This window comes from Anolis carolinensis, chromosome 4 (assembly GCF_035594765.1).
Source record: "Anolis carolinensis isolate JA03-04 chromosome 4, rAnoCar3.1.pri, whole genome shotgun sequence".
NCBI lineage: Eukaryota > Metazoa > Chordata > Lepidosauria > Squamata > Dactyloidae > Anolis > Anolis carolinensis.
The window spans coordinates 247,775,562-247,788,234 of record NC_085844.1 but is presented as its reverse complement, the minus strand read 5'-3'; the positions used below and the strand labels follow the sequence as shown (position 1 = coordinate 247,788,234).

Genomic DNA, 12,673 nt, shown 5'->3' with positions numbered 1-12,673 from the left:
ACACAAGGTGGGATAGCAATAAACATATTAATAATAGGCTGGCCTCTCTCCTGCAACTACTATTTAAACAGGCAGCTCTGAAGAAGCCCTTTCATGCAACATACAATTCCCCTCAATGTTTGAGGTGGTGGTGAATAGGGCAGATGTCCCTCCTTGGACCCAAAGGGACCTTGAGCAGGACTTACCAATCACAGAAACCACGGTGCCTTTCCCAACCATTTCTTCCGCCTCTATATTAAATATTTTTTTGTATTTCACACAGTAATAGGTCCCAGCATCCTCAGATTGAGCGTTACTGATGGTGATGGAGAAGTCGGTGGGGGATTCAGGAAAAAGCCTTGTCACTCGAAGGGACGATTGTTTTTGAGAATAAATGGCCGGCTGGGTTCTGTCGAGGCCCTTGTACCACCGGACCCCTCCTGGCCCTTGTACCACCAGACCCCTCCCTATCAGGAGGCAATCCAGAGTGAACTCTTCTCCTGCAAACACTGACAGGCTCTCTGGCACCTGTATGATCTCTGTTATCTGGCTTTCGACAGCTGCAACAAAGAGCAGAACTTTTTAAACCTTTCCACTCATGACCCCTTTCTACGACAGACATTTTTCATGACCCCGTTCTGCCTGAAATTATTTTATGCAACATCAGATCTATATAATAAAAATCAAATATTTACTGATAATAAATTAGCATTTGCAAAGTTTGTTAAACAGACTGAATACCAGACAGAAAACAATCAGTGCCATTTAACACCTCCCAACAAAGGATTCCCCAGGCAGGAAGAAATCAGTCTTTGAAGCTGCAAGGCCATTCAATGCTAATCAAGGTGGCCAATTCAACATTCACATTTGCCTCAATATACAAGAGTTCTTTCTCCCACTCTGGCTATTATTTCACAAATATATAAACCCACTTGCCTAGTTTCCAACAGACCTTACAACCTCTGAGGATGCCTGCCACAGATGTGGGTGAAACATCAGAAGAGAATGCTTCTGGAACATGGCCATACAGCCTGGAAAACTCACAGCAACCCAGACCAAGAACCTTTTAAAAGTTCTTTCAATGAATTTAAATAAGAAAAATATAATTTGTACTATTTGTTCAACTTTGTAAAAAACAAACAAACATGTAAGATAAAGACTGCTGATTTATCTCCACATGTTCAGTTACAATCTTTATAAGTAATTCCCTGGAAGCACAGAAGACAGTATATCATCAAATCAAGCTTTGGCACAAATTGGGTTGTGCAATGATCATCATCTACACATGATAGTTTGCGGTCCCATTAATATAAATTAACAGATAAATCGAAAAAAAAATGGCCTATCTGACTTTTTACACTTACCAAAAAGTTGCAAAAGAAGGATAAACAGCTGAAATAGACATAGAACTGGAGACAAGAGATGTGCGAGACTCATTGTAGGGGAAGGCAGAATTTGTCTTGGTCTCTGTTCCTTCTTGTATTTTTATTCTCTTCCTCAAAAATTTCCTTTAGCAGAAGAAAAAAACCGTGTGGCTTCCTCCTTCTAAATCACAGCAGCCTGATATTCTATCCAGCGACCCCATCAGGCGGGCTTTGTATGCCACTTCCTCTCCTCTTTCACCACAGAGTTCTTCTCATAGCACACATCAACTTCTGGCCGAGCTCCATGGTGAAAGAGAAGAGGAAGCAGCACATGCTGTGACGGTAGCAACACATGAAGCTTCCCGTGTTGCCCTAGGAGCAATGAGGGAAGTCAGGTGGCAACGCTTCCCTCCCATGGGATGGGGGTCCAGGTAAGGCAGGCAATGTGGGGCGTGGAGGGTCCGGTTCTCCACACCTCATGCTGGGACCCCAATGGATTTGTCACGATGCATGGTGAATCCGTAGTCTAACCTGGCCAGGTTTTGAGATCCCTCTTTCCATCCTACTATCCTCCAAGGAACATCCAATGGAAATATAGCTACTCCCAGTTTCTGGAACACATTTCTCAGAGAGTTTACATTGGTAGCCTTTATTTCAAGCTTTTCATTTCAGCAGACCTTTGAGGACCGATTGCTTTAGAGATAGAAAACCTAGCACATTATCCATAGCCTCTCTCTTTCTAATTGCTTATTCTTTTAACTATTTCTACTGTTTGATACCCTGTTTCCCCTAAAATAAGACATCCCCGAAAAATAAGACCTAGTAGAAGTTTTGCTGAATTGCTAAATATAAGGCCTCCCCTGAAAGTAAGACCTAGCAGAGTTTTTGTTTGGAAGCATGCCCAGCGCCTGCCAAACAGAACACCAGAGCATTCAGGATTGGTAAATGTACATACTAGTTGTACATGAAAATAATGGTAGTAACAAGAACTTCTTGATAGGATTCACACTTTGTCTGGTTATGCTGGTTTGTGATGACAACTACTGTACAGTATATAATAAATGTTCATTTTTTGTTCAATAAATGTGAATTCTTCTTCATGGAAAAATAAGACATCCCTTGAAAATAAGACCTAGCACATCTTTGGGAGCAAAAATTAATATAAGACACTGTCTTATTTTCGGGAAAACACGGTAGCTTAATTACTTTTCAACTCTGTCATGCTGTGAATTTTTAAAATGATATTTGTTTTAAATGTTGGAAGCTGCTTTGTGTCCTGAACTGGGGACATGGTGGGATAGCCATAAAATATTTCTAATAATAGGCTGCCCCTCTCCGTTTTCTCTCTGCTATTCAAACATGCAACCCTTGAGTCTATTCTCATGTGAACACAATATGCAATTTCCATCCATGTTTGGGATAGTAGTGAACAGAAAGGATTCCCTTCCTTGGACCCAAAGAGACCTTAAGTGGGACTTGCCAACCACAGAAAACACAGTGTCCTTACCAGTGGCTTCTTGCATATCTTTTCTTCCCCCCTTTTCATATTTCATACAGTCATAGGTCTCCCCAAGTCCAGCAGTACTGATGGTGATGGAGAAGTCAGCATGGAATTTAGGAACAAGTCCCGTTCTTTGCTTAGAGAGCTGTACATTTTTAATGAACCTGACTGGGTGGTCTTCTAGTTGTTGTCCAGTCTCTCTCACAGTGCAATTCAGGGTGAACTCTTCTCCAGCTGATACCAACAAGGTCACCGGCAACTGTATTACCCTCGTCATCTCACCTCTGACACCTGCAATAAAGGAAATACCATTGTCTTTCCAATTCTCTAGAGCAGGGCTTCTCAAACTGTGGGCCCTACCCAAACAGGGTCTACTTAGCTCAATGTTGGGTTCCTGAAAAATTTGGTTACAATCAAAGGTTTTTGAACATCACTCATTTACACTCATCTGTTAGCAATAATGGTCAGTATCCTTTCCCACTTCTCCACTGGTGGCCATCCAACATCATTCTAGGACAGGCCTGCACAACCTACAGCCCTCCAGCTGTTTTGGCTTCCAACTCACAGAATTCCTGGAGCAGCTGGCTAAGGCTTCCGGGAGCTGGAGGCCAAAACTGCGATGAGAACTGAAGGGTGGGGGGTGGGAATGCAACAGCACTAAAGAGTGAAGAATGCTTCACAGTGGGCAGCAGTAATAGGGTTGGAGTTGTTGGGAATCATCCTGGACTACTCAAGTCTAAATGTAGTCAGATAGATGATAGAGTTAGATTGAGGGAATCCTTTCCCCGTTTACAAAGCATGCCTAGATAGGATTTACTATTGTTTCCTCCCTCATGTCCTGTTTAGGTCAATCCACCCCTTTGATGCTTTAGAAATCAAAGATGCTTTAGATCTCTCCTAGGGCTTTGACGTAACTTCCCCAATTTGGCTTTTGGAATGTTTATGGCCCTAGAGAAGAACAGCCTCATGGGGCTGGTCGCCATTCCAGCTTCCTGCTTTGTTCCAGAGAGGACGCACCTCTGTCCTCTATTAGTCAAGATGTAGCTATCTAGAGCTTTGTCATTGTAATCCGTCTATGTGTATTAGAACAGGATAGATTAGCTAGTTAGGTCCGAACCTTTTCTATCCATCAATGGATTTCTTTTTACCTCAATAAACTTTAAAGCTAACTTTGCATCCCTTTGCCTTCCTGATGACAAAGAGGCCTTCCGAAACTCACACTGCGCGTAAGTCTCACTGCTGCAACTTTTACTCTATTTTAATGGGAATTTACCTCATAAAGAAGGTGATTAGAGCTTAACGGCTCATCCATTCCCAACAGGAGTGACCTGACGTGTCCTCCCTCTATATCCAAACCCCTCTGTGATATAAGCTGATACTCTAAGGCATTGTTTCTCAACCTCTGTTCCTCCAGGTGTTTTGGATTTCAGCTCCTAGAAATCTCAGCCAACTTATCAGTTGTTAGTAATTGTGGGAGCTGAAGTCCAAAACACCTGGAGGACCAAAGGCTGGGAACCACTACTCCAAGGGATGTTTCTCCATATCTTCTTTTTCCCTACAAAGTGAACAAGAAGGGGTCAGTGAGTGCCATTCTATGTTCCCAGGCCACCAAAGCCAGGGGCATATTGGATGGCCGTGTAAATACTCTTCCATCTTAGTTCTGGCCCAACAGCTTACATGGGCCAAAAGTCACAATTTGCTCCAGATTCTTAAGGGAAATTCAGAGCAACCTGCAGCTTTTGTTAATGTGATTCAAGGTCATGAAATCAAATCAGCTCCATGTACCATGCAGCCGTTATGGAGCTGTTCCCCCACTTCAAGATAAACATCAAGTGCAATGAATTCAATTTGAAAGCAACAACCAATTCAGACAATCTAGCCGGTTCTTAAACAGTTCTTTTCAAAGTTGTGTCAAACTGCAGAAGGACACTATGGAGGGCACCATTCTATCCACCCAAGGAAGGGGGCTCGAGAAGCCCAACAAGGTTCCTATTATATGTATCCGTGAAGCTGCTGGGATGGAAAGATGATCATTCCAATAAGAGCTCTAAACACAGACACAGCTCTTAAAGGAGAATATAGTCCTTCAATATAACCTGGACCTGATCTGTACAGGACTTTGTAAGGCACAACCAAATTTTGAATTGTACCCAAAATTAGATCGGTAGCCCATGGAGCTTTATATCAAGCAATTGATATGCTAACCTGAAGGTTGCCGGTTTGAATCCAACCCAGGAAGAGCATGGATGAGCTCCCTCTATCAGCTCCAGCTTCATGCAGGGACACGAGAGAAGCCTCCCACAAGGATGATAAAAACATCAAAAGATCCGGGCGTCCCCTGGCCAATGTCCTTGAAGATGGCCAATTCTCTCACACCAGAAGCAACTTGCAGTTTCTTAAGTCGCTCCTGACATTAAAAAAACCCCCACATGTATAGCAGGCATCCTCAGAGGTTGTGAGATCTCACAACCTCTGACGATGCCTGCCATAGATGTGGGCAAAACATCAGGAGGGAACGCTTCTGAAATATGGCCATACAGCCCGGAAAACTCACAGTAACCTACAGAACCTATCTTGTTCATAACTTGGGGACTGCTTGTATAAATATACAATATACAAAACACAACACACAATTATATAATAAGAAACAGACCAGCAGTTCAGCAGTTTTTAAAATCTCAAAACATAAACAAATTAAAAGATGACAAAAGCAATAGATATTACTAAAGGGTCTGAATAATGTTCTTACAGATCTTGGCAAAGTGACAAGAAACTTTGCAACAACTTATGTTAAATATTCATTAGCATCTGCAAAAAAATAAACCAAGTGCTGATTAATATATCTTCTGCTGAATTTAAATAAGAAGGCTGTAATTTTTCCTATTTGTTCAACTCTGTAAAAACCACAGGAGAAAAAGCACATGAAATAATGACTACTAATTCATCTCTACATGTACAAATACAATTTGTATAAGGTGTTTGTTCCCTGGAAGCATAGAAGGCAGGATACTTTTATAGCAAGCTTTGGGGGGGGGGGGAATGGGTTACTTGACTATCATCAGGTTTTCAAGGTAGTTTGCAGTCCTATTAATATTAATTTATAGGCCTTGATTAATTGGAGGGCAAGTGGCTGATCTGACTTTTTATATTTTAAAACTTACCAAGAAGTTGGAAAAGAAGGATCAACAGCTGAGATGGATGCAGGAGATTTCTGAGAGCCATTGCGATGGCAGGCTTCAGCTTGGTCTGTGCTCTTTCTTTTACCTTATCTCCTTTTCTCTGTCAGATATTTCCTTTAGCAGAAAGAGGAGGAAACGGTGTGATTTCCTCCTCCTATCTCATAGCAATCTGATGTTCTATCCAGGAGTTTGGAGTTTGATATACCTTTCTAGTCCTCATGAGCATAGTAATGAAACAATTCCCTGTCTGAAGCATCCATGGATTAGATTGGACTTTTGAGTACTTCTAGCATTGCATTTGTAGGTTATCTTGCAAGATTTGTAGGTTATGTTGCTCTTCTCAGTTAAAATACAAAATGCTCTGTAACAATCTATTTGTGTGCTCAGGAAACTGAGATGATGCCCAGCCCCGGAACCCACTGGATAAGAACATATTATCTCTAGTAAATCCAGTGGAAAGAACATATTATCTTTAGGTGAATATCTTTAGATAATGAAGAACATGCTATCTTTAGGAGAGCATCTTTAGATAACAAAATCATATACTTATGTATACATCCCTCTCATGTATAGATCCAAAGTAGGTTTGAGAGCCAAAATTATGGATGTTGATATGACCCATAGATAAATTGAGGTTCATTCTGTGGAGAATGGCCCTTAAGCACATTAAAAAAGGCTAGGAGTTGCACCAAGGTGGAGAAAGTAGAGGGGTTGGTGTTTTTTGTAGCTTCTTCTTGGGTCAACTAAGCTTTTGCTTTTCACTACTCAACTCAAGAGAAGGTGATAGTTCTCTTTTTGATACTTTTTTTTTGTACTGGCCCATGGATAAGTCAATCCAGGTTGTAGGCTATGGTACTGGCTGCTCTTCTCTCCCTCAAAGTCAGGAAATGTGACTGTCATCTGGAACCAGCATGTCTAACCATGTCTAACCCATCAAAGGCATGATGGGGCTGTTCCTGGCTGCTCTTCTCTCCCTCAGAGGCAAAAGCAAAAACTGTTGAGGAGGACTCATAACTATCTGCTGGAGCAAAGGCACAATGGAGATGTGCCTGGTTGCTCTTCAATCCCTCAGAGGAAAGAGAAAATACTGTTGAGGAAAACTTTTAACTATCTGCTGGAGCAAAGGCACAATGGAGATGTGCCTGGCTGCTCTTCTCTCCCTCAGAAGCAAAAGCAAATTCTGTTGAGGAGGACTCTCAACTATTTGCCATCTGTCAAGGTGTCCGACTCTGGGGTTGGTGCTCATCTCCATTTCTAAGCTGAAGAACCAGCGTTGTCTGTAGACACCTCCAAGGTCATGTGGCTAACATGACTGCATGGAGTGCCATTAACTTTCCGCCAGAGCAGTACTTATTGATCTACTCACATTTGCATATTTTCAAACTGCTAGGTTGGCAGAAGCTGGGGCTAACAGCAGGAGCTCACCCCACTCTCAGGATTCAAACCGGTGACCTTTTGGTCAGTAAATTCAGCAGCTCAGTTGTTTAATCCGCTGCACCACCAGGGGTTCCCGAAGTCAGGATAGGGGGCCAAAATTATGAATTTTGACATGATGCATGGATAGGTCACAATCATTCTGTAGAGAAGAAAAATCACTAGTGTCACCTCTCTGTGTTACTATTCCTCCATCCAGGCATTCAAAAAGGCCAGAAGTTGCACCATGGTGAAGAGAGTAGGGTTGGACTAATCTCTTGCCTTTCACTATTCTTACATATGAGAATACATAACAAGACACTTCTTCAGATCCTATCCCCAGAGAAAGCCAAAAACCCCCCAAAACACCATGAACTCTGCTTTCAGACTTAAAATAAAATTAAGATATCAGTACTGTATAATGAATACAATATAGGGTTCTGATTATAATTAATAGACTCTTCTCCTCTCCCTGCACATAGAGATGCTTAAAAACGAGTATTTTTCCTTGGGATGGGAAGTCGTGGATTTGTGCAATTACTTTATGTCTTTTCAGCATGGGCTATCTGCTAATGTGATGTGGGCAGTCTGCTAATTCTCTTTCTGTTTCCATTAGTGGTTTACAGATGGTGTGGGTCGCATTGAAAGAAGTGTTTTTTAAAGTGTGCTTATCTCTTTTAGTGCAGAAGTTTCAAGGGAAACGATCTCATGGAAAGTGGTGTTTCTAAAAGGATGCCTGTTTTAAAAAGTGTGCTGGTATCATTTAAATGGTTGCGCTAAGGAGGTGATCCTGTGTGATGGGGATGAGTAAATTCTGTGTCTTCTTTAAAGATAAAAATGCCATACAAAGAAGATGATTCCACCCACTTCCTCCCTCTCCTTTGTGGTTTGAAGTTCTCGGTTACATAATAGAGTTGTTATGGAACCCTCCTAATGAATTGCAAAGATCCTTATCAAGACAAAGATGTCCCTCGTACTTTGGGTTGCACCAGTGCACACTGGCACTCCCTAGCACATCAGTCTTGATACTCAATGGTCACTTTATTGGTTCCTTCTTGTGGTATGGCAGCTCTTTGCAGAATATGGATTGCTCCATATTCAGGCCAGAAGTGACTTACAGTTTCTCAAACCTCGCAGTTCACAAAAAAAGTGAACAGAATTGTGAAACTGCTCAATTATAGGGGTTGCTGTGAGTTTTTCAGGCTGTATAGCAATGTTCCAGTAAATAACATTCTCTCATGACGCTTTGCCTGCATCTGTGGCTGGCATCTTCAGAGACCACACATTGCTCAATTATATTTTCCACAGAGATAAATCTACAAGTAGACAGAGGTTATATACAGAATTGTGGTCACCAGATCTATTGTAACTGATTAAGAAAGCAGACATGTAGCCTAATCATACCTTCCAACATTTCATAGCAGAAAACGCCTGTAGCCAAACAAAATCTAGCCTATAGCACTTGATCATCCTTGGCCAACTTTTTCTCCAGGAGGAATGTTCTTCTTTTTGGACTGCCACACCCAGGATCCCCCAGCCAGTCCTGGGAGATTATGGGAGTGATAGTTCGAAAAGTCATCTCTTCTGATGCTTTGAAAATCCTAGCCTGTAACATTTTGGGAAACGGTTCCGAGTCAGGGCTGTGGCGCAGCTGGCTAGTAACCAGCTGCTATAAATCACCACTGACCGAGAGGTCATGAGTTCAAAGCCCGGTTCGGGTTAAGCCTCCGACCATTAATAGCCCCGGCTTGCTGTTGACCTATGCAGCCCCGAAAGACAGTTGCACCTGTCAATTAGGGAAATTTAGGGACGCTTTATGCGGGAGGCTAATTTACAAAGGAATGAGGAAGTACAGCCACTACTGGACGGTGAAGCAACAGCTCCCCCTGTGGCCGGAATCGTGAAGCTGGAAAAATGTTAAAAATGCTTCTGAGTTTGTCCAATGTATGTTGTTTGTCTGTTGGCATTGAATGTTTGCCATATATGTGTTAATTGTAATCCGCCCTGAGTCCCCTTCGGGGTGAGAAGGGCGGAATATAAATACTGTAAATAAATAAATAAATAAAATCTATGTACCTTAAAATTAATGCTTGAGTTACAGTGGGGCCTCATGAATTTCTCAGCCTTTTCTTAGAGAAGGGATACTTAGAGGTGGATTTCCCTTTTCCTGCTTCTGAAGAACAACCTTCAGTATTTGTTGATGATCTCCTATCCAAGCACTACCCAGAGCTAATATTACTAGGCTTCCAAGAGCAGATGGGAACTTATGCCTTTAATAATAATAATAATAATAATAATAATAATAATAATAATAATAATAATAATAATAATTTTATTTTTATACCCCGCCCCATCTCCCCGAAGGGACTTGGGGCGGCTTACATGGGGCCAGGCCCGATAAAACAAACAAATAACAGTAACAAAGCAATAAAACAATTATCCCAGTAAAAAACATCAACATCAATAAAAACAACTTTAGGGTACTTAGGCCACTTATATGCATTCCCCTACATAATTTCTGCTAAAATGACCAAAGAATCCTATAGTTTCTTCATTGCTAGGCTATTTTAAGCAACAGTTTCAATCCATTCAGATGATATAATGAAATCCAGTGCCATCTAGCGACTAATCTATATAAACACAATGGTCAGATTTCTACATGGGAGGCTGTATATATAGTTTTGTATAATTATTTAAGTATTTGCCTGACATACACCTGTGATATGGAATTCTGTTTCTGATTGTGTATTTACACCATAGAAATAATGCAGTGCTATGGAATGCTGGAAGTTGCAGCTCGGTGAGGCAGCGGAGAAGGCAAAAGATTGTGTACTACTGATATTGAGAAAGCAGACCCCCCAGCAATATATAAAATATATGAATTTTAAGATGTGGCTCCATGCATTCGTGGAAAATATAGCCAGCCACATAGTCATTTCTAATTGCCCTAAAAAGTAATTTTTCTATGAAATTGCTTGGAATTCCTGAACTCACCTTGCCCTTGCTTCACTCTCACTTAGAGAAAATCATCATAATCCCCTGACTCTACCTTCACACACTTAACAATGGAGGCAAAACAGAAGTCAGGATGGTGCCCAATGTATTATTTTGTCTTCCTTTTGGGAACATAGGGGCCAAAAGGTCCCAGGTTCAAATCCTGGAAGCGGAATGAGTGCCCGCTGTTAGCCCCAGCTCCTGCCAACCTAGCAGTTTGAAAACATGTAAATGTGAGTAGATCAATAGGTACCGCTCCGACAGGAAGGTAACGGCGCTCCATGCAGTCATGCCAGCCACATTACGTTGGAGGTGTCTACGGACAACTCTGGCTCTTCGGCTTAGAAATGGAGATGAGCACCAACCCCCAGAGTCGGACACGACTGGATTTAACATCAGGGGAGACCTTTACCTTACCTTTGGGAACTCATTTGGGCTGGCTAACATCCACTGTTTCACCAGCATGGACCAGTTCCCTTCCTAGGCTGAGGAAACTATAAACATCAGCATCCATTACCTCAAATCCACCCACATTCTTTCCTTCACACACCCATAAGGAATGGAACAAATAACAGCCAGACAACTTCTAACTGTCTTTGAGCAATGACAATTTATTAAATTTCCCACCTTGCCTTTGGTTGGCTCAGAGGCAGAAGCAGACTCACGTCTCCTCCAATAAGGCTGTGGATCTTAGTCAGCATCCTCCAGAATTAATGGGAAACAAGTGTGGAAATTATCAATGTTTTGTACTTCTTCTTCTTTCTATCAAATATACTATACACACATGCTTTCACAGTTGGGGTATGCCAGCTTCCTTTGTTGAAATCCTCTTTGGCCATTGAGAATAAAGATATCTGCTTTTGCCTTCTAATCTGTCTCTGTCCTGCTTTGGCCACCAGCTAGACACACTGGGCTTCTGAACCCATGATTCTTGTGAATGCTGAAATCATATAACATTACTAAAACTTCTAGGGCTCTCCAGCACTGAGCCATGGCAATTAAAGTGGTGTCAAGTTGTATTTATACAATGTAGATGCACCCTCAGTCACTGGCAAAAATGGGGTAGAAATGTCATGAATACTTTTTTAAATATTAAAAAGGTTTTTTAAATGCTGTTTTCAGTGAGACAGAGTATATCAGGCACTTCACAGAGAAAGAAGATAGACACACACAGACTATATAGCTACATTGGCTACACAAACAAAGGGGATATTACATTCACACACACACACACACACACACACACATATATATATATATATATATATATATATATATATATATATACACATTTGCACACATGCATACATTACCATCCCTTCTTCCGTCTCCTAGAGAAGAAAACCTAATGTGGGCCAGATTGCATTCCCTGCAATTCTGCCATTTGGCTGATACACCATCTTCTCCGTCCCTTGGAGAAAGAGGCAGGTGACCAGATTCCACTGTCTGTCACACTTTTGGATTTTAAAAGGGTCTCTTATATAGCAATTTTACGCTGTTGTTGTTCAAAAAGTTGTAAATGACAGGCAGATTGTTTTAACATCTAAAACATGCTGACTCCAACACTTCAGGACAGATGTTAGTTTTCCTTAATAAATAATAATACTTTATTTATACCCCGCCACCATCTCCCCGCAGGGACTCGGGGCGTCTTACATGGGGCAGAGGCCCAAACAACATAGGACAAAATATAGGCAACGTAATACAAATCACACTATAAAAAGATAAAACAGTAATACAATGTATCAATTAAAACAAAAATACAGGATAAAAGATTGCATTTAAAACACATAAATGGTAAAATCGTAATAAATTAAGCCCGGGCTATAGCGCAGGCTGGAGAGCAAGCCAGCTGCAACCAGCTGCAATGAATCACTCTGACCAGGAGGTCATGAGTTCGAGGCCCGCTCGGAGCCTATATTTGTCTTGTCTTTGTTCTATGTTAAAAGGCATTGAATGTTTGCCTATATGTGTAATGTGATCCGCCCTGAGTCCCCTTCGGGGTGAGAAGGGCAGAATATAAATGCTGTAAATAAATAAATAAATAAATACAGGATAGATTATTAAAAACCCTTTGGGGCTGATCAATTAATGACTGTATCTCCAAAGGCCTGCCGAAACATCCAAGTCTTCAGTTGTTTCCTGAAGGGAGGTAACTGAAGACTTGGATGTTTCGGCAGGCCTTTGGAGATACACCTTCTTAAGTAAGGTGTATTGTGTTTGCTTCCTTAACTTAAAAAATC

The 12,673-nt window shown here is 41.4% G+C and overlaps 1 protein-coding gene across 4 annotated transcripts in view; it reads right to left on the bottom strand.

The window, feature by feature from the left end:
• LOC100555627 (signal-regulatory protein beta-2) overlaps positions 1 to 12,673 on the bottom strand; it is a 36,653-nt gene that overhangs the window by 15,344 nt on the left and 8,636 nt on the right. The window contains exons 1-3 of one of the 4 annotated variants that reach the window (XM_062979102.1): positions 4,118 to 4,285; positions 2,851 to 3,135; positions 186 to 539 (exon numbers count right to left, since the gene is read on the bottom strand). In XM_062979102.1, coding sequence (XP_062835172.1) covers positions 186 to 539; positions 2,851 to 3,121 — 625 coding nt within the window. In that variant the 5' untranslated portion in view covers positions 3,122 to 3,135; positions 4,118 to 4,285. Of the gene's footprint in view, positions 1 to 185; positions 540 to 1,343; positions 1,488 to 2,850; positions 3,379 to 4,117; positions 4,286 to 12,673 lie in introns of those variants that run through there. The other 3 variants (XM_062979104.1, XM_062979103.1, XM_062979105.1) reach the window with 3 other exon arrangements.